Source organism: Marmota marmota, unplaced genomic scaffold, assembly GCF_001458135.2.
Source record: "Marmota marmota marmota unplaced genomic scaffold, marMar, whole genome shotgun sequence".
Classification (NCBI taxonomy): domain Eukaryota; kingdom Metazoa; phylum Chordata; class Mammalia; order Rodentia; family Sciuridae; genus Marmota; species Marmota marmota.
Window position 1 is genome coordinate 6253198 of NW_026000108.1, and position 22417 is coordinate 6275614.

The window sequence follows — 22417 nt, forward strand, 5'->3', positions numbered from 1 at the left end:
TGAGCCATCATTTCTTTTCTGCAAGATCCTTTGAAACAACCCTAGAAACACGCACTTGGGGCGAACACGTTCTATGACCAAGCTGTTGTGATGCACAAACTCTGAGTCTTTCAGACTCTAAAAATCCAAGTTTTTAGGGGGTTTGGGTCAATGCGGATCACTCTGTCTGGGAGCCTGACAAAGGTTTTCCTACTGGCACTGAAGACCCAGGTGGCCACAGGGAAGAGGTAGAAGTCAAAGTCCAGAGTGAGAAGTGCCTCATCTGCTGAGGCAGCACGGTGGGCAGTGACGAGAGGCCCTTCACTGTGCCACTCCTCCATCCCAAAGCCCAGCCACACCTGCCACTGAAGGAGGTGGCCCAGCCATGGAGGGCCGGGCCAGGGGCAGGTGTGGGCACTTGGTGCCCACCCACCTGGTTTGACTCCGAAGAACTGCCTGCTCCCTTTGTGATTTTGGACCCAGCATTGAACTCCCATGAGCCCCTTCCCCATCAGTGAAGCAGGATAACAGGACCCTGCGACAGCCTGCACGGGATCAAGTGCTTGTCCTGGGCCTGGCTCCTTGTCACAGTCAGCAGCTGTCATTGTTACCAGCTCACACAACCCAAGTTGCCGCTGTGCCCAGGGGACTCAAGCGTGGAAGCTCCTTGAAGACTTGGCCATTTGCTTGCTGCAGTAAGCAGGAGGGGCAGCCCTAGCTCCCACTGCCCTGGGCTCCCAGGAGGACCTGGCTACATGCTCCTGGCCTCCTGCCCTGCCCAGGCTCCTCCCAAGGCACAGCCGGGTACTGGGTTATTGGGCGACAGCCATTGGTCCATGCTGGCTGGTGGAGTTGCTGATCTAGTAAGGGCCTAAACACGCAGGGGTGAGGCCTCTCTCTGTCCCTTCCCCTGCATCGGGCAGTGGCAGCCACCCTGGGTGAGTGCCCACTCTACAGACCCAAATGTTCCTGTGGGTGGAGGTGGCAGGGACCGAGCAGCCTGCTTCCTGCTCATAGGGCCGGGCCCTCCCACCAACCCTGACACTTAGAAGAGGTGTTGTCTGACCCTTGCCTCAGTCTCTCAAAGATTCCAAATTTGGCTCAGTGCGATCCTTTTGCACCCCATGCATCTAAGGATTCTAAGGGCTCTGAGGCAGGGCTCAAGGTTCTGGATTTTTAAAAACTATCACAGGGCATCCTGATGCACAGCCACCTCTCCTCCACCCTAGGTGAGACTCAGCTCCCTGCTCTGAGATGAATGCTCAAGCTTTGCTTAGAGTGTTTTCAGACCTTACAATTGGATCATTCTAAATTGCATCTTCTGTATTGAGCAGAAGAGAATTTTTTTTTTTTTTAAAGGAAACTTCCCAACATGGCAGGCAGTCCGCACTTGTCTGTCTTCTCCAGTTCCTAGACCTGGGGGCACAGGCATTACCAAGGCAGCGGCTGTGAGGGTGAGGACATGGGGAAAGTGGCAAGAGTGGCACGAGACTTCCAGTCCAGCTTTGGGAGATGGAATAACCAAGAGTCCTCTGAGCCTCCATGGGGCACTGAGGACATTCACCCCCAGACCCCCAGTGGGTCAGCACAAAGGGACCATTGGGCAGGGTGAGGCCGCAGATGGAAGATGGAGAGATTTGGAGAAAGACTACACACCACGGCTTCGCTCCAGCCAGCCCTCGCACGGGAGGGGGAGTCCACGCTTGTTTGCACATCAGTGGACCCGTGGTAATTCCAGGATGGCAGCAAGCCAAGAGGGCAACACAGGATAACCAGCCTCAGAGCCCTCCACCACCTGCAGCGGATCTATACCCAGAATAGCACCTGCTTCCAAGAGAAAAGTCAGGCACACACTGATGGGGGGGCTCTCCCCACAGAAACGCTGCACATATACTCAACTGAGTGTGGAAACTGCCCCTCACCTAGGCTTCTGTTCATCTTTTGAAACATGAGTGAAAGCAGCAGATATTTGAAAAAGTCTCTTAACACAGAGGAGAGGGGCAGAAAGAAACCAAAGAAAAATAAGAAATCTGGAGCCAAGAGAGAAAACATACAGCAGAACAAAATGTAAGGGGAAAAACCCCTATCATTAACAGAGGTGCAAGTATTGCAACTAGCAAACAAGAACAGATGCTATGAGAAAGGGACAGAGAAAAACCTTTAGAAATTGAAAATATGAAACTAAGAAAATGTCTTAGACAAGATGTAAGCTAAATTTGAGAAATTAACAAAATAATAAAGATAGAGGAAAGGAGAGAAAGATTAAAATCAGAATTAGAAGAGTGGTCAGTTTACTGACTGCAAGGAGTTTCAGAGAAATTGTGTGAGAATAGAAAAATGAGAGGGAGAAAATTACCAAAGGAGCGACACAATGAATTCTCAGAATGAGAGAAAATTAATATGTAGGTTGACAGGGGGATACAGGACTGAGGTCTCTGCACAACAAAAGAAAATGACCCAAACCAAAGAATGGAAAGATTTCAAAATGAAACAAAAAGAAGATTGTAAAAATTCTCAGAGAGAAATAACTCAAATAAAAGTGACATCAGGGTTCTTATCAGCAGTGCCAGATGCCAGAGGACAGTGCCTTCAAAATCCTTAGGAAAAAAATATTCACTCAAGTTCTGTATCCAGCTAAACTATCTATAGGGGTGTGAAGGTAGAATAAAGACATTTTTAGATGTGAAATGTCTCAAAAGCTTTTAACCTCCCTGTTTCTCTCTTAGGAAAGTACTAGAAGAAATTATTCAACAAGATGAAGAAATAAACCAAGAAGAGAAAGATGCAAAGTCCAGGAAACAAACGATCCTACTCGGGAATCAAATGCAAAGAGCCCAGGAGGATCGTTCTAGACCAGGATCAGAAACTACCCACTTAGTTGGAAGGAATAGGTTAGAGGGCCGAGGCAGGAAAATAGAGTTTCTAGAATGTCTGTGATATATATGAGAATTTTGCAAATTTATTATAGCTCTTTAATATTAGAACATTTGGAAAAGATTAATCATAGGCATAGGAAAAAACTCTAAGCAAATGAAAAAATAACAAGAAATGATTAACACTAGGAAAAACATAAAGTCGTATAAGAAGGAAAAATACTCAATATATACTCATAATAATACAAATGTTAACCAGTGAGTTAGTCAAAAATTGGGTTATACTTATATTGGTAGAATAGAGAAAGGGGAGAGATATTGGTATAAGAATGCTAAGATCTCAACTATCATAGCAGTGGACAATATTAAAAGCAAATGAATCTAGAAGTAGTGTCATACCCGATTATTTTCAAATATGGGGGAATTATTAAAAAAACAGGTAACAGTGTTCTCGGGGTGCCACTGGAAGGCAGTCGGGGAGCTTGAGGGGGTGGGATAATGACCCTCCACTCTCCACCACAAGACTTTTAGTGTGTTGGATGTTTTGAACTATTTCTATCTATTGTTATGACTAAACCAATTGAAGTTTTAAGACAAATATGAAATTGAAATGTGAATAATTTCTAGGGGATACTTTTCTGGAGGCCATGCACGCCCTGGAGGTTTGTTGTAGGTGGTGAAACCCATCTCCATGTTCAGGCTCCACCAGCTGCAGGTGAGCCACACAGCCAGGTAGAGGAACAGCTCTCAGAAGGGCTGAGTCACACCCTGGGTCTGATTGGCAGCTAAAGAAGTGGATTTCTTTCCAATCACTGTCCAGTTTCAACCCCAAGCCCTGCTGGGCAGGGACCCAGGCTAACTGGGTGCTGTTCTGCCTCAGCTTTCAAAGCCTGGGAAAGCATTCAATCAGTGGGCGCTGTTTAGGAAGCCCAGAGGCAAGGAGGTTCCTGTGAGAGGAGTCTAATCATCCCACGTAGTAGGACTTGAAATCTGCCAAAAGCAGCATCTGCCTCGCCTGGTTAGGAAATACAGGTTTTGGATCTGCATCTCCCCAGGGCCTGCACCTCCCCAGGTCAGATGCCACTCAAACTGGCAGATTGGCCCCAGCATGGGAGGAACAAACAGGCCCCTCCTGGGAGCCATCTCCCTGCCCTGGCCCCAGGTGCCCTCCAGACTACTCAGTTAGTGAGAGCACTGCTTGGCCGTCCTCATCTAGTGCTCAAGTCGGGGACAATCTCAGTGACACCCTCACCATGCCACAAGTACAGAAAGGAGAATCTGAACAAGAGCAGCCAGGACCCTCAGGGGAAGTCAGAGGGGGGCAAGAAGATAGCGCCTCCCGGGCAGCCCCTGGCGAAGGCCCTGTCACGTCTACTGTGAGGATTCGACAGGGGAAGGAGGCTTTGTGGGGCGCAGTTCAAGCAGGCCTTGGCTTCCCCTCCCCATTTTCAGAAGGCGGTGACAATCACTTCTGCTGTTTTGTTGGACCTTTCTTGAAGGCTGAGTGACGTGATTGAGAGGGTGAGGAGAGAGGTGAACTTTCTGAGATGGTGGGACAGCAGGGCAGGCTTAGGAAGGCACCAATGGCTCAGGACGCTGGAGGTGAGACCCGGTCAGAACTGGATGCTGGACCTGGGTTCAGGGCCCTTTGAACGCCAGCCTGAGGAATTTGGGCTCCATTCAATGGATGCAGGATGCAGTGCTGGGGGCGTGGGGGTCAGGGGGGTGGACGTAGACTCGGTGTAGTCAACGGTGCTGAGCACTCAGTCAGGGGGCCTCATTTAACCACTGCATTAACTCCATGGAGCCTGGCTGATTGTCACCCCTTTGAAATACCGAGAACTGAAGAACCTTGTCCAAGCCACAGAGGTCGGTTCAAGCCTGCAACTTCCCAACTTCCAAGTCAGGACGTTTCCTCTGAGAGGATGCAGCGCCCCACCCAGAGTGCATGATGGGAAGATGGGGGGCAGGTGTACTGAGGACAGGTGGATGGATGCAGGGGCAGGGTGGCCCAGCTCACCCTCTCCGGTCACTGTCTCCCTGGCACCTTGACTGAACCGCTCTTGGTTTCTATACATGTTGAGCTCTCTCTCCATCCTTCCTGGTCCTTTTTACTGACCTTTCCCTCCACCCAGTGCAGTATGGCCCTCCCACTTGGCTAAGCCATTGTCCCCTAGACTGCAAGGAGGACGCACCTTCTCTAGAAAGTTTTCCACCGCCCTCTTGTGTTGTGTTAGGGCCCTTCCCAGGGCCCTTCTGCTCGTGGGCTCCCCCGTGGCCTGTGGGTCACATCACCCCGGCCTCTGCTGTCGGAGCTGACACCTGGCTCTCTGGAGGCGAGTGCCTTGCAGGCAGGGGCTTTGCCTGACTCATGCCCTGGGGTCCGGGGCACTGTGAGAGCTCAGTGAATCCTGTGGAAGGAGCCGATCATATGCTATGGCTGGAGGAGGCAGAGGTGATGGATGCAGGCCACCTGCAGAGGCTCCAAAGCCAGGTGAGGAGGTCTGAATGTAGGGGCACTTGGTGGGGCAGGAGGGGAGAGGACACATGAGACCACGGAGCCTTGGAGGGCCAGCAGGAAGCAGGAAGCGGGAGCAGACAGGATGAGAAGAGGTGGGCTGCAGGGTCCCTGCTGGGGAAGAGCTGGGGGTCCCTCCCCAGGAGCTGCTGGCCAAGCCTGCACTGCGCCCAGGCCTCAGGCCTCCCTGGCTCCCACATGGCCACACTATCTACGCCCACTAGGCCTCCCTTGCCACCCTGCCTCCTTCCCGCCCCGTTCTGTTTCACAGGACTCATGTGTCTGTCTCTAACCGTGTCCTCCACTAAGACCCAAGGCCAGTGAGGGGAGGGAGTCTGACTAACCAGGCTCACTCCTGGCTAGAACCTAGACCAGTGCCAGGCACACGGTAGAGCTCAATAAATGCTTGTTCAATGAATATGTGGATAACGAATGGACAAATTTGTCCAAGTCACAGGCTGGGGCTTGTGCCCAATGCAGGGTGCCTGGTCTCAGGCCAGATTCTGACCTAGCACCCCACACCACACATGCAAGGCCTGGAAGCCCCTGGGCTCACTTGTCCTAACAAGTACGCCCCAAAAAGTACGGTCCTGGGCTGACTTTGGTTATAGACAGAGTGATTATGAGCAAGTCTGGGCGAGACTGGCTGAATCCTGGCTTCTGGTGTCTGAGCACGTAGCCTTGGGCAAGTTCTCTAACCTTCAGCAAAATGGGCATAGTGCCAGAATCCCCCCACCCTGGTAGCATCGTTGTGCGGTGTGGAGATTGCACGAGGCCATGCTGGTGAAGACCTAGCACAGACCTGACGGGAAGCAAGCCCTCTGCAGACAGAGGAGGGGCCTAGTACCCGCTCGTCCAGTAGCATCTGGTCCTGTCTTCAGGGCTGTGAGAGGTCAGGAGAGGTGAACTGGATCCTCCTGCCCTCACAGAGAGGAGCCCAAGGAGGCAGCCGCCGGACTCTGAGATGCCAGGCACCGTCAGGTCACAGGAGCCGTCACACCTTAATATCGCCCACCCAGACGCTGATCGTGGTCTGTGTTGATGCAGGAACGCTCAGAGGAGAAAGGATGGGGTTCTGAGAGCTGTGGCCTAATCGGTCCGATTTAGTTTGAGTGGACAGCTGGGTGGTAACTGCAGACAGGTGGGGAGTGACTAGAAGGCCGCATGTTCCCTGCGGCTCGCTCCCTCCCTCTCTACTTCCGACCCCACCCCCACCATGAGGTGAGCAGCTCTCCCCTGCCGCTGCCCTTCAGCCTTGGTGCTCCACCTCACTGGGGGCCCAGAGCCATGCATGGCTGACCTGGACTGAAACTCAAACCAAGAGCCAAGCTCAGCTCTTCCTCCTGAGGTTGTTCATGTCAGGTGATGAGGTCATAGAGACGCCGAGTAACTGACACATGGCCCCAGGTCACTAGCCACTCTGGACAGGTTTCCCCACAAGTCTCCATCTTCTGACCCCCCTCCAGCCCGGGCAGAGGGGAGAGTGGCCGGACACGGAGTGCTGACGGCCAGCCTGGCACTGGGCAAGCACTTTGAGAATTTCATCCTTCCACTCGGCCCACTTCCTGTTTTCCTTAACTGTCACGAGCCTGTTCTGCGAATGACAGGCATTCAGAGGAGCCAAGTGACTTGCGCAAGACAGTCAGGCGGCTCAAAGACGGGGTGGACTGAGCTCCCATCTCTGCAGGTACCTGGGTCCTGTCACCTGTAGCACAGGTACCCCTGCCTGGGTGGGAGGGACAGCAGGAGATGGCTCATCAGGGTGTCCATAAGCAAGAGGGAAGCGCAGAGCTCAGGAAACTATTGCCAAGACAGAGAGGCCACGTGTGGTGCGGAGGACAGGGCTGGGCTCAGTGGAGAGATGCAGGGGATGCAGGCCTCCCGGGCAGCTGTGCAGCCCACCCAGAGTCACCCCCTTCCAGCCTCCACTAGAGGCCACCTACTCAAAGGGCAGCTGAGCTAATTGCTTCCCTAGAGGCTGCCTCACAGATAACACAGCAAAGTTCAGACAAGCTTCAAAGACTTTCTTTAAAATTCCAGCTGACATGCCTTCAAGAGCCATTAAATCTCTCTCTGTTTCCCCTCCCACCTTCCTTGCTTGCAGACAGAGACAGCAGCTGAACTGACCAAGGGGCTGAAGTGCCCCTGCCCCAGGATGTATCGGCACAGCATTAGCCATCAAACCAGAGACTCAGCAGGCCTCGCTTGATCCACAGAAGGCTGGAGGTCAGGAGAGGTGACCGGCCCAGGTCTTAGCACTCCAGGCACTCGGTGATCTGAACTTTGACTATGCACATCTCTGCAGGTGAACATGGGGGTCTCTGTGTTCTCAGAAGCAAAGAATCTTTAGCAAAATCACGGGTCAGGCCAGGTGTGGTGGCACATGCCTATATTCCCAATGACTTGGGAGGCTGAGGCAGGAGGATTGCAAGTTCAAGGTCAGCCTCAGCAATTTAGTGAGACCCTGACTCAAAGAATAAAAAGGACTAGGGGTGTAGCTCAGTGGTAAAGTGCCCTTGGATTCAGTCCCAGGGTCTTCATAATTCCAAGGTTAAGAGAAATGTGTGCTTCCGTCCTCATTGGGAGGCCAGCTCACGGTTGCAGTTGGATGGATGAGGAAGAGGTCTCATCTTTGTATCTGACCTAGGCCCCTGGTCAAGAGGCAAAGGAGTCTCCTCCGGGGAACATTGAGGTAGGAACAGCTAATTCTGGTGGCTGTCAGGAGAGGAGCCATCTCCAGAGGGCCCCAGGGAGTCTGATAAGAATGTAGATTCCTGGGAACCACCCCTAAGGTTTGAGCTCAGGCCTGGAGTGGGGCGAGAAGCCTGGTTCACGATTCCCAGGTGATTCCAAGGTGATGCCCCTGGCTTCATGGTCTGTGAGACGGAGAGTAAGGAGGTAAGAAGCACACAGGAGTGACTGGCCACAGAGGCCTGGCTTGTCACCCCCTGGGAAGTCTAGACCTTGTCCCGGGGAGCCGGCGATGCACATGGACTGAATGTGGACAGGATGCCTGGCTATGGTTTTACAAAACTGCTGCTGAGAGCTGATTGAAGCCAAGCTGGGTGGCGCCTGGGTACAGGAAAGCGTTTGCCATCACTGTGTCCTCTGAATCTCAGAGATCTGACTCCACAGGATGGGGCCGGGCGGGGAGGGAGTCCGCCCCCTCTGGAAATTTCCTTGGCTGGTGGTGAAGATGTGTGGCCCTGGAGCAGCCTGGAGCCCTGCGCATCTGGGCCAGGTCCTCCTGCAGCTCGGCTGCCCAGCAGGTGGCAGCACTTTGCCCAGGAGAGCATTTGCTTCCTACCCTTAGGAAGGATGATGAATTGCAGTGGACACAGCAAGACTGCAGGACTCACTGCCCCCCAAAGAGGAGAGTCAGAACCCAGAACCTCTTTAAAGGACTCTGGACTTAGAATTGGCATTAGGAATGCGGGGGGGCCGGGGAGGGGCTTTTGTCCTATTTCCCTCCAAAGGCAATTCTCTGCACGACTGCTCCCTGCCCATCTGACCCTTTACTCCAGCCACAGAAAGCACCTGGGCAAGCCACAAATGAGATGCTTCATCTCCAGGGGGAAGGGTGTGGTTGCCAAGGTCAGTTGTGAGAAGGCTGCTGTTCTGCTGGGGCTTCAAACAACTCTCATTGGGTCGAACACGTTTCTAGTACTCTTGACAAGAGTCAAAAGTTCCTCTCTTCCTGGGTTCGAATGAGGTCTGGAGTCGAAAAGTGCCTCACGTCTTCATCCATTGAGACAAACGAGACCGAACAGGACTTTTCACCTGACTTCCTACCCAGGGCCCTAACCACTGGGCTGCCCGCAGCTCCCCATCGAGTCAGGCCTTGCCCCAGTACAGAGAAATCACCGGCTGGGATCTGAGGAAGCCCATTTCCCACTGCCGCTCTGCTGTACCACTCGGTAAGCAGTGAAGCTCCCCGAGTCTGAGCTTTTTTGATCTGCAAAACACAAATTAGCAATACTCACTCCTGGGTATTGCTCCTTGAATGAAAGGAGATGGTGGCCAACATTGGTTCTGCACCAGCTCCAGGCGCTGTTCCAAGGACCTGGTGCACATTTCTTTTTTAACCCTTATAGAGTCCCCACTAAAGAGGTGTCACCATTAATCCCGCTATACAGGCAAGGACCCAGGCTCAGAGAAGCTTAGCAGCCTATTCAAGGACCCACAGCGAGGGTGGGAAGGCCAGGATGCAGAGCCAGTGTGTCAGGGGCACGGGCAGCACGGAGCCGTGAGGGGCCTTCCTGCGGGAGTTCACTCTTCCAGGACATAGCCACACAATGTCACCCCTTCTTAATCTCATGGGAAATGCTTCAGGTCTGAGCACCTTTCTGCTTTGTGGATCAACAACAGTGACTGCTGAAACCATCATATCGTGATGCCAGGTCTGTATTTTATCATGAGCCAGAAAGAGCCGGCACCTGCAGCCAAACCAGGAACCCGTCCCCGAAGAGGAATTTATGGATCACTTTGTCTTTATGGAGAAAAACAAAGGTGAAAATGAGTGACAACAACAGAACAGCAGGTGTGACGCTGAGGACACTCTAAAGGTGGAATCGCAATGACAGAGTGTTCAAGAAACTGTCACTGAGAATGTGGCCCATCAAAACTTCTGGACCACTGAAAGTACGTATTTAAAAAGGACAAATAGTATTGACAAAGCAGAACTAGTAACACTGGAAAGCACTGAAATGGGTATTTCAAAGAGTTTGGTTTTTCAGGAAAAACAATTGTAGTTAACCCTTTGGAAATTTTATGTAAAAAGGGGGAGAAAAATCACATTAAATTAAATCAAGGAAAGGGTTCTAAAAACAGACATTAAAATAGAAATAGACATTAAAATCCACATAGCTATATGCTAACACATTGGAAAATTTTAGTGATATATGCAACTCCATTGAAAAGATGGAAAATAACAAAATTGACTCAAAAAAGGAAAAAAAATTGTTAATTAAGGAAAACAAAACTGATAAAAAGGTCTTCAAAGAACTTCTCCCCAAAGGAAGACCCACTGAGACAGTTTTACGAGGGAGGTCTTTTGATGATCCAAGTGTGGGTTTAACATTAAACACTCTATACAGGGGCTAGGGCTGGGCTCAGTGGCAGTGTGAGGCACTGGGTTCAATTCTCAGCACCACATAAAAAAGAACAATAAATAAATAAATAAAGGCGTGCTGTCCATCTACAACTACAAAAAAATTTTTAAAAACTCTATACAAATCTCATCTATATGTAAGCACATTCATTCTAAATAAGATATTAATGAACCAAAATTGACAATATATAAAAAGAAGAGTCAGACTGGGGATGTAGCTCCAAAGCTTGCCTAGCAGGTGCTGGGTCCCGGGATTGATCTCTAGCACCATAAAGAAAGAAAAAAGGACTCTACCATGACCAGGAAGATGTATTCCAGGAGGTTGTGAGGACAGTGTCATGAAGGGCACTTTGATGATATAACACCCAATAATTAGTTGCCAGATAACAAAAAGGTATTAATAGTTTAATAAATATCAGAAAACATCTTACTCATTGCTGATGGTCTCTAAGAACTAAGATGAGACAGATAATTCCTTGTCCAAATAATTGTCAGTTTCAAATAATAAAAGATCACAATAATGAAACACAACAGGTATTGCCAACAGATCAGGAAAAATGCCGACGATGCTAATCATCATTGATATTCTCCTAAGCAATGCAATGAGACCTATCAGTAAAAAGAAATGAGATGTGTGAGATGTGTGGCAAAGAGGAGAAAATGATCACCCTTTGAAGATGCTGTCAACAATCACTATTTGACTTGTCTAGGGAAGCAAACAAAGACTATTAGAAAATACGGAGAATTCCAGATTCATATATGTCAGTCAGTGGCTCTCCCATAGATTGTTAATAACCAGTTTAAAAAAAATGATGAAAAAGGAAATTCCAACAGCAGCCACAGAATAGAGAACATCTTAAGAGAATCACGGTTTCTATTTCCTTAGTTAAAAATCAGCAGCAGCCAGGCGCCAGGGCACGTACTGTAACCCCAGTGACTTGGGAGGCTGAGGCAGGAGGATTGCAAGTTTGAGGTCAGCCTCAGCAAATTAGTCACAAGCCATAAATAACTTAACTAGACCCTATTCTAAAATTTTAAAAAAGTTGTTAATTTTTTGTTTGAATTAGTTTCACGTTGACAGAAGAATGCATGTATGCACTTTGATATATCATACATAGATGGAGTATAATTTCTCATTTTTCTGAGTGCACATGTTGCAGAATCATATTGGTCATGCAGTCACATATATACATACAGTAATAATGTCTGTTTCATTCTACTATCTTTCCTATTCCCCCATCCCTTCCCCACCCCTCCCGTCACTTCCTTCTACCTATTCTAAGGTAACGCTATTCTTCTCTAGTGCCCCCCTCCCCCACCTTATTGTGAATTATCCAAACATCCATCAAATAAAGAACAATGGAACAAATATCAGGACCCCATAGAATAACTATTTTATAATTATTAACATTATCATGGTAAATAATTATAATCATCACACAAAAAGCTAGAAATGGAATGAATCAAATTGTGTGAGATCATAGAAAAAATAATTAAAACAAATTTTAAGAACTGTTAAGATGATCACCCAGAGATGGTGAGATACAGAAGTTTTAATGTTTTCACTTTCCAAACTCTTCCATATTGCATACAATAGGTGTGGATTCATCCTAGTCATAAAAATCAAACCAGCGATGGAATTTCAATGACTTTGCTTCCTTTCTATAGTGCTTCTTTTGGTGCTGGGAATTGAACCAGTCGATTGGTTACACTTAACCACGGAGCCACATCCCCAGCTCTGCTCTTTCCATATTTTATTTTGAGACTGGGTCTCCCTGAGTTGCTTGGGCTTCAGTAAGTGGCTGAGGTTGGCTTTGAACTTGTGATCCTCCTGTCTCAGCCTCTGACCTGCTGGGATTACAGGCATGCGCCACTGTGCCCAGCCCTTTTTATTATTTCTAAATGTTCTGAAATGAGCACAAACTCTTCTACATGGGAACAATAGGGACCGAGTTGGGTGTGAAGTCCACACAGCAGCAATTGGCTCTGAGCTTCTCTTTGCCTTTCCCCCTGCACTGCATCTGAATGGATGTCCCTAGCATATGTGACCATTCCTGACCCACATTGTTCCCGTCTCTCTTCTCATAGGTCTGCCTAGCACTATCGTAAATTCCTTTATTTTCATTTTTTGCAAGATAAATAGCTATTTAATGCGTTTTAAAAAATATGCTTTGGAAGCATGAAGTGTCACATCGGTGTCCATCCACCACCTGTCTCACAGTGACTCTGAGCACGTTCTGACTGCAGCCAGGGCCCACCCTGCTCCCAGCTCCTGCCTTCTGGGGCCTCTTCTGAGCACCACCTTCTCCCACTTCCTGCAGCCTTCATGTTTCAAAGTAGCTGCCTGCACGGAAGCACAGCTTTTCTATTTTTAAATTTTTTTTAAAAAAGCTTAGCTGTCTCAGATTTGAAGGTAAATGACAAACACGATTGAAACACAGAAGGTGAAATTCTGACACTCAGCCGAATAACTGTGGCTCTCACTTGGCTGGAACATTGTAAATTCCCAAAGAGATAAATGAAAAATTTCCACCTGATGTTCCTGCCTGGACCAGAAGCCCAATAGCCACCTCCCAAGAGCATGAAATAAACAAACAAAAATAGGCTTCTTATGGGTTGCTCACACACCCTCCTCCCAGAGTCAAGACCGTCTGGAAATTCCAATCTGATGGGGAAGAGACAGCCTGCAGGGACCAGGGACCTTTCAGTGTGAGGCTTCTCTGCTGGTGGAGGTCAGGGGGCAGGCATGGGCAGCTGTGCCTGACCAGCATCCTGCCAGTGAGCCCTGTGGTTCCAGGGAGAGTCCCCGCCTGGGAATCTAGGTACCTGGTCCAGCTCTGCCTCTCAGGCTGCTCATGTTAGTGAACTTGTCCTCTTGATCCTTGCAAAGCTTCTCATGTTCTTCCCTGGCCCCTGTCTTGTGTCTGGCCCCTCTGTTCTACCTGAAGAGGGGTCAGACGCAGGGACAGTGCCCTTGACTTCTCCTCCCCAGGACACAACAGCCCGTCACCCACCAACCTCACTCAACCTGTCCACCTGCTCTAATCCTGGCTCCTGGCAGCTCATGGCTGACCAGCAGAAGCCCTCGGGTCTTTGGTGAGAGCCAGTCTTCTCCTTGCTGCAGCCCAAGAGCATTTCTAAGCATGTTTATCTTCTTATTTCTGTGAAGAAGGCCACTGAAAGTTGGATAGGGGTTGTGTTGAATCTGTATGTTGCTTTGGATAGCATGAATAGGTTAACAGTTTTAATTCTTCCAATCCATGATTGAGAGTGACCTTCCCATGTATGTATGTTTTAAACAAATCTGAAATTCACATAGAACCACAAAAGACCCTGAATAGCCAAAGCATTTCTGAGGGGGAAAAAAGTTGGAGGCATCACACTTCCTGATTTAAAATTATATTACACAGTGTTAGTAATCAAAGGAGCATAAAAACAGACACACCAGTCAATGGAACACCTAAGAGACTCTAGAAATAGACTTCAACAAACATATAGAAAATTAAATTTTGAGAAGCTTGCTGAAAAGACAAAATAGAAAAGAATAGTCTCTTCAATAAATGGCGCTGGGAAAACTGAATATCCATATACAAAAACAAAAGAAAGAAAGAAAGAAAGAAAGAAAGAAAGAAAGAAAGAAAGAAAGAAAGAAACTGGACCCTTTTATCATATACAAACATCAACTCAAAATGGATAAAAGACCTAAACATAAGACTTGAAATCATAAAACTCCTAAAATAGAACATAGAGAAAAAGCCACTTGACACTGACCTTGCCAATAATTTTTTGGATACTGCCCCAAAAGCTCAGGCTACAAAAGCGCAATGTAAATAATGGGGCTACATCAAACTACCCAGCAAAGGAAGCAACCAGTAAAATGAAATGGCAGACTGTGGGTTAATATCAAGATATATTTAAAAATCCACACAACTCAATAGCAGAAAAACAAATAACCAGTTTCAAAAATGGAAAAGAACCTGGATAGATGTTTGTTCAATGAAGACACAACACTGGCCAATGGGTATATGGAAAGATGCTCAGCAGCACTCTCGGTCAGGGAAATGCCAATCAAAACCACAATGAGCTGGTACCTCACAGCTACGGGGACGGCTCTCATCAAGACAGAGGTAGGGGTCGGCCGGCCCTTGGTGGGAAGGGAGAGTGATGCAGCCCTTGTGGAAAATGGCATGGAGGCGCCTCCAGATGTTAAAAATAGAACTATCCTGTGACCATGCAGTCACTCTTCTGGGAACACCCAAGGAGACAGAATCACCACACCATATGGATGCCTGCACTCCAGGGTCACTGCCGTGCTCTCATGGCCAGGATGTGGGACAGCAGAAGTGCCTCTGGGTGGAAGAACGAACAAAGAATATGTATGGTCACTGTGCAGCCTTGGGAAAGAAGTAGATCTTGCCATCAGCTACAACATGCATGAACCCGAAAGGACTTTATACTAGAACTAAGCCAGGATCAGAAAGAAAAATCCTGCCTGATCTTATATGAGGACCAAAAAAAATTTATCTTTAAATCAAATACTCATCCATAGAAAATAAAATAGTGGTTATCAGGAGGGGCATCAGAGACGCAGTGGGACTGGGAGTATTTCCCCACGCACTCAGGCCTCTAAAGCCTTCTTCTGTGCTTTTTACAAGAAAGGTGTGGCCCTCCTGTCCCAGGGATCTGACCCCCACCTCTCCAAGGCACCTCCCTCTCCCTCTTCTCTCCTGCATCCTCTCCCTCTCTCCTCTCCCTCTCCTCCTCTCCTCCTTTCCCTTCCTTCACCACTATGCCCTGGTCCTCTGGTTTTTCTGCCTCTCAATTAGAGTCTGGGGACTCCCCAAACTGTTCCCTCTGCTCAACACTTCTGTCCCTCTCCCCACCAGCTCTGGCCCAGACAAGTCCTAGTCATCACTCGGCAGGAAAACCATCCCTGACCCCGCACGGAGGCACCTCTGCCTCCCATCACCTGGTGCCCACTGGCCACTGCCTTCCTGTGAGCTGCCCAGGGCAGGGTGGCTCTGCCCACTACTCCAGCAGCGGAGCCCAACGCCTGGTGCATATTGTAAGTACCTGTGAGTGGGCGGATAAACCCACCGCCTCTGGGCTCCTGCACACATGTCAGCGTGGCTGCTCTACTACAGGGGCAGGTTGCAGAAGCAAACAGAAATCACGGCGCAGGAGAGGCCCGTGCACGAGGTGTTCTGAGGACACACTGAACGGTCACTATTTGCCAGCGATACTTTCCCAGAGGAAGTAATTCTTGAGCAGAGCTCAGGGACTTAGGACATGCCATCATGCCTGCTATTGAGGAGGACACAGGAATCAAAGAGCCAGGCACCAGTGCACTCGGTACCGAGCCCGCTGACTAACACTGTCTCCGCTGCTTGCCGCCTCCCGCTAGAATTCAGCAGCACAGGAGCTGAGGTCTTCAAGCACCTGCAACATGAGCTGGACACATGCTGGGCTCTCCACCATCATGAGCGTTTCCCCCAGACGCATCCTGACCCCTCTCTCCTTCCCTCACCTTCATCCAATACCGGGCAGCAAGCCCTGCTTCCTCCCTGGTTACCACTGGTTCCTCCCTATCCCCGGGGCCCCAGCCCACCTTCATCGCCCAGAGCAGCAGCAGGGACCTCTGCCAAGCCTCCTGCATCCCTGCTCCCCCTCCCCACTGTGGCCTGTGCTTCCCCATTACCACCCAGAGCCCCTTTCCAGTGTGAATCTGGCCATGTCATCCCCTGCTCTAGGGGCACCTGTGCTCCCTGTTCCCCTATTGAAGTTGGCTGGGCCCAGTGAGCAGGTCCCTCCTCCCTCCTCAGCCCCCAAGCCCTCCCAGTTGTTTCCTGAGGGCTCTGTCCCATCTTGGGGCCTTCTCTGTGATTCCCTTTCTCCAGAGGGTCTTTCCCACCCCTCCCCCACCGCTGGCCTAGCTCCTGCTCACCCTGGGGGGCCCACTTTTGAGGACTGCCTTTGAGAAGCAGAAGTTCACCCCACACCTCCCCGACCTGGATGAGACCCTTCTCTTTTGCTGAGACCACACTGCAAGAACACTGTTGAGCTGGAATTCGAATCCAGTCTCCTGTTCACCAAACAGCAAACCAAACCAGAAGATTGCGAGATTACTTATTTAGGAAAAAGAAAAAAAATGCAAGAGTGAAATACAGTTAACTAACATCTTGGAAGGTACCCAAATTATACTAAATGAAAACAGCAAGTTGCAAAGCAATGTGTGTGGCATGACTCTATGGAATAAGCCACAACAAACCATGGATGTTTATGTAGGTTTTCAAAGCACAGAAGACGCCCATGAAAGGCAAATTGAGCTGCTGGCAACAGTCACTGGGTAGGTGGATCTGAACATCCTGTACGGTTTGAATTTGTTGAATTTGTGTTCTTTATGTCTTAAAAATATGAAGGGACACACAACAACTTCTCTCCAATAACAAGTAAAAGGCTTGACCACTCAGGATTGGGGCTTGTGGGGGATGAGATCCTGGAGCAAGGACTCTTGCACAGGGTAACAGTGAGAGGAAGTGACGGGGTTGGCCAGAAGCCACACTCACCTTTACCAGCAGCTCAGGCAGGCCCAGCAGCTGCCCAACGAACACCCCAATGCAGATGAAGATGGCGGTCACCTGCCCCAGAGAGCCGCGGATCTCTTTGGGTGAGATCTCGTTGAGGTACATGGGGAGCACACTGAGGGAGATGCCTGAGGAGGAGGCACACAGCTGTCAGAAAGTGGTGTTCCCTGGGGAGCGCTCTGGTCCCAGCCCCTCGCTAGCCTCTGCTCTGCTCATGATGATAGACAACCTTGGAGCCAAAGCATCATTCCTAGCCTGCTGTACAAATTGTAAGGTTTCCTTGGGCACTCCGTCATTTCCCCGATAGGGTATGGCTGGGAGGTGCATTTCATGGGAGAGGATATAGCTGATAGTGGTGGTGTTGGTGGAGGTGGTAGTGTTGCTAATGATAATGGTGGGGATGTTAATGGTGGTAGTGTTGGTGGAGGTGGTGATGATGTTGGCGGTGGTAGTGTTGGTAATGGAAGTAATGATGGTGGTGGTGCTAAAGATAATGGTGGAGATGATGATGATGGTGTTGGTATCAGTGGAGGTGATGGTGGTGGTGATGGTGGTTGTAGAGGTGATTATGATGTTGGTGGTGGTAGTGGTGGTGGTGGAGGTGATGATAGTGGTGGGGATGATGGTGGTAGTGATGATGGTGATGGTGATGATGATGATGGTGGTGGTAACAATGATGATAATAATCAACACATATAGTGCTTACCCTTAGTTGGGGTCCTACCCATCTCTCTGCCTCTATTAACTTATTTGCTTTTCCTATAACCTTCTGAAGTAAATATACTATTATCTCTATTGTAAAGATGAGGAAACTGAGGCATAGATATTGAGTAACTTTCCTAATCACGAAGTGGCATCTAGAGATGACCAAAGACGTTGTCTTGTCCAAAGAGTCCCAATAGCTCCCTGGCTCTGGAGCCTAAGCTTTTCCCACCAGCTTGAATTGCCTCTTTATTTAAGTTATGGGGCTTGGTTACAGCGGATATGGGTAGACCTATTTTACAGAATAGGTCACCCACATATGACCTCAGTGCCTGTGAAGTAAATTTACATGCCAGAGGCCTATCAGATAGGTGTCAGGTAAAAAGTCATAGTTATAAAAATGATTTACAAAAATACTGCACACACCTGTTAATAAAAATGAGGCCTTGCTGGTTTCAAGGCCTTGTGTCCCTTATGCCCGGCAGGGCTATTCTGAAGGCCCCGTGTGGGCCTAAACTGGTGGCAGTGCTCCCAAAGGCGCATTCCTGACTTTAGCCCACGGGGTGCACGTTCTGGAGCTATGGCATGTTCTGGAGGTCCTGGTTGGAAGCCCTGTGACACACAAGCAGCAGGACCCTGGGGCAAGGGGCTGTGAGCTTCTCTTAGCCTCAGTTTCCCGTCCCCAAGGTGGAAGGGGATAAGATTTGAGTTTAAGTTTTGCGGGATTTCTGTGAGAGTTCAGATATGCTCTGCACCTCCTCTTTCCAAAATGCTGTGCAAATTAAGACTGTCAGCACTTGCTACTATTGTCTAATTTTTTACCAGTTTGAGAGAATATCAAAAATTTCTTTCCAGCTTTGGCTTCCCATTGCCTCTAGCATAGCTCCTGACCAGTAAGTGTGCTCCAAGATGAGCTGAGTTCACCCCCTTGTTGGTATCCAAGGAAGCCCTTCCTAAGGGGCGGGGGAACCAGGAAAGTGAATGCATGACCTGGATACTAATTATAAATTCAGAATCTCATCCACTGCATCTTAGCCCAGGACACACCACTTAAAACAGCTTGAAAAGCCAAGAGAAGAAATTATTTGGAAAGTCACAAAATCAACCAGATGAAATTTGAACTTTTATCCAAAACATGTATGTTAGGAGCAACTGGCCTCCTAGTAAAAAGCTGGCTCCCGATGCATTTAGCACCCGGTGCTCAGTGGGCGGGGCGATAGGGGGAAAATGTGCTGTGACGGGTTTGGATCCCAGCGTTGAGGTTTCCTCATTGGGTGGACTGAACCCCTTTCTCAGGCTTAGCTTACTCATCTGCAAGATGGGGTGAGGACCCTCACTTCCTCCTGCTGTGGTGGGAAGGAAATGACAGCCCATAGGCTCCCGGCTCATGTGGACCACTTGATGAGCACCTGAGTATCTTGTTACCTTCCTTACCCTGATGCTCCTCCTGCTCACTGGGCAAAATGCTCATCAACTCCCCAAAGCAGTGAGGGAGTGAGAACGTCAGAATGGAAGAGGCAGTGAGGGTCATGGCGGAGGGCGTGGGCTGACTTCCTAGCTCCTCCGTGAAGCTGGCACAGTGATGTCATTGCCTTGTACGGGGGCTGTGCACACGCTGGATAAGTGCAAGATGCTTGGCAGAGCGCTGACATACATCAAGCTGTCAATACATGGTGACTGTTCTTGCTTGTCAATTGTGAAATGTCACAGGGATGGGAGAGAGCCGAGGCTAGGCAGTGGTGGAGGAGGTGGGCTGTATGAGAAGCTCATCCCAGTTTGCCCAATACCATCCATCACAGGAAACTTCAGTCCTGGGCACTCCAGGATGGCTGGTCATTCTGGATCCTGGGTGCTGAACCAAACATCCCCACACCTGAATAGCCTCTCCTGGCGTCTGACCCCATCCCTGGCTGCCCTTCCCCCCAGGTTCCCTGGTGCAGGGCTTCACCCACACTCTGCATCACTCTGCCCTGGGTATTGGCCTCACCCTGGGTTCATTCTGGTCTCTGCTCGTGCTTCCTCCCCGACTGGCCCTTATAGAGTAGCCCATGCCACCCCTGCCCCCTCGCTTTCTTCCTAGGATGTGTACATCTGCTTCTTTTCTGTCTACCCCTTGCGATGTGAGTTGCAGGGCAAGAGTCTTCTGGATGGCTGTGTCTTGGCCCGAGGACACGAGGCAGAGCAGGTGCCCTAGAAGTGCTGGGTGACTAGTGAGTCAGGCAGGCGGGAAGCACGGGCCTCGCAGAAGCTCCCTGGAAACCCAGATTTCCTTGGAATATGGATCTCATGATGGACGTGACGAAGGAGGACATAAAGTGCTGAAGACCTCCAGCTGGGCGGGCTGATATTGTCTGCCAGCTGGAGGTTCTCAGTCAGGTGCCAGGGCATTGCGAACAGTGCTTCATGTCACTGGACTTTCTCCCTGTGCAGAGTTCCAGCATCCTTGGTCCTGCCAAGTCAATACCCATCAGGAGCCCCAGTCTGTGACAGCCCCAAACACTGCCGGCAGTTCCAGACACCTCCTAGGAACGTGTCACTGCCCCCATCCACCTCACGGGGGTCTCACCTCCATCCACACCCATGATGAAGCGTCCCACTATGAGCATTTCAAAGGCTTCAGCCTGGAGGGCAAAGGCCATCAGGAGTGCAGCAGAGATGGCAAACCCGTTGTTGATCAGCAAGGTGTTCTTCCTGGAAGGAAAAGGGGTTTGATGAGGACCCCACTATGAGGCATGCCAAGGACCCATCCATCCTCAAAGCAGAAAGATGGGCAGAGTAGGACAGGCACCGTGGGAGGAGCATCAGGACCTGCCTGAGAGTCAGGACCCCGCCCCACCACTTGAGCTGTGAGACCTTCCTTCCCTCTGGGTTCACCGCTGGCTCAACTAGGTCATTTCCAAAGCTCCGACAGCCCTGGCCCCTGGGAATCCCCTGCTGTAGGATTTTATTTCATCAATTCGAAGCCTTTCATATAAAATTTCAGGAAACAAGGTCCCCATAAGTCAGGGTCCCGGGCAGGGGTGCCAAATCTGCTCTAGTTATTTTATTTATTTTTATTTTTAAATTTTTTTTAGGTGTAGTTGGACACAATGCCTTTATTTTATTTATTTTTATTTTTATGTGGGGCTGAGGTCCGAACCCAAGGCCTCACACGTGCTAGGCGAGTGCTCTACCACTGAGCCCCAGCCCCAGCCCCACGCTCTAGTTATTTTAATGGGGAGAATTTAACACAGGGAATTGATTAAGCAAATATGGCGGGGGGGGGGTGAGATGTCAAAAGGGGGACCTCTGAGGACGGATGCTGCCCACGTCCTACTGATAACTTGAGGTTTTGAAAGAGAGGCCCTGGAGGGCCAGTCAGAGCTTGGGCATGGGTACTGCCCACTGGTACTGCTTCCTGGAGGGGAACTCTGAGCACAGTTCCGAGGTGTGAACAAAAGCTGGAAGCTGGAAGCTGTAATCAACTGCCAAGGGCATTATTGGGAATGGTGGAAAATTCAGGCAAACAAAGCTGAGCAAGTCCTCTCTCTCCTCCTCCAGGACTCCTACTCGCAAAGGACAAATGGAGGTTGGGGTGCAGGTCCCGGCCCCAGCCTGCTGAGCGAGCCGAGCAGAGCAGGGTATGTGGAGTGCACAGTGGCTCCATAAGGAACATGGTGCCTGCCGCTGTGCTCGGCTTCTTCCTCTTCTGCCTTCCTCCCCCACCGCCATCCCATCTCTGCCTTTCCTTCCTCCCTCTCTTTCCCTACCTTCCTTCCTCCCCACCTCCTCCCCCTCCATGGTGCATACATAACACTACTTCTTACCCCATGCATCTTGGACTTGATGAACTGCAGTACAAGGTGTCCCCTAGAACATGGGCAGGTGAATTCCATGGCAATAATTAGTATTAATTGCCATATATCGGGGTTGTGATGGCTGTTTTACTAGTGTATCCTAAGACCTCGAGACCTGGATTCCTGCACCAGTTCTACCTTTTAGGATGTGGGAATCTTTGCTCAGTTTTTTTCTCTTCACTTGCAAAAGGATCTTAACAGCTCACATTTATGGAACTCTGGCTATATGACAGACCCTGTTCTAAGCACTTTCCATGAGCTTCATCTAATCCTCAAAATGTCCCAGTGAGGTAGTTATTCTTTTTTTGGTGGGGGCAGATAACCGGGGATTGAACTCAGGGCACTCGACCACTGAGCCACATCCCTAGCCCTATTTTGTATTTTATTTAGAGACAGGGTCTCCCTGAGTTGCTTAGCACCTTGCTTTTGCTGAGGCTGGCTTTGAACTTGTGATCCTCCTGTCTCAGCCCCCTGAGCTGCTGGGACTACAGGTGTGCACCACAGCACCTGGCTGAGGTAGTTATTCTTGTTATCCCCATTTTGTGGACATGTTAACTAGGACACTGGCAAATCAGAAACTTTAGTCATACCATTAACAAGTCAAGGAGCTGGAGAAACGACTCAGCTCTCACAGCTTATTTCTCTCTCTAAAGACTCAGTGAGCCAGGTGTGGTGGCACTTGCTTATAATCCCAGTGAGTGGGGAGGCTGAGGCTGGGGGATCCCAAGTTCAAGGCCAGCTTCAACAACTTTCTAAGAACCTGTCTCAAAATTAAAAAAAATATATATATATATAAAATATATATATATATATTA

The 22417-nt window shown here is 49.5% G+C and overlaps 1 protein-coding gene across 7 annotated transcripts in view; it reads right to left on the minus strand.

Moving 5' to 3' along the window:
* Slc2a9 (solute carrier family 2 member 9) overlaps positions 1 to 22417 on the minus strand; it is a 141259-nt gene that overhangs the window by 67458 nt on the left and 51384 nt on the right. For all 7 annotated transcript variants that reach the window (XM_048784180.1, XM_048784179.1, XM_048784178.1 and 4 more), the window contains 2 exons: positions 20333 to 20457; positions 17047 to 17192 (listed from right to left, as the gene is read on the minus strand). In XM_048784180.1, coding sequence (XP_048640137.1) covers positions 17047 to 17192; positions 20333 to 20457 — 271 coding nt within the window. The remainder of the gene's footprint in view (positions 1 to 17046; positions 17193 to 20332; positions 20458 to 22417) is intronic.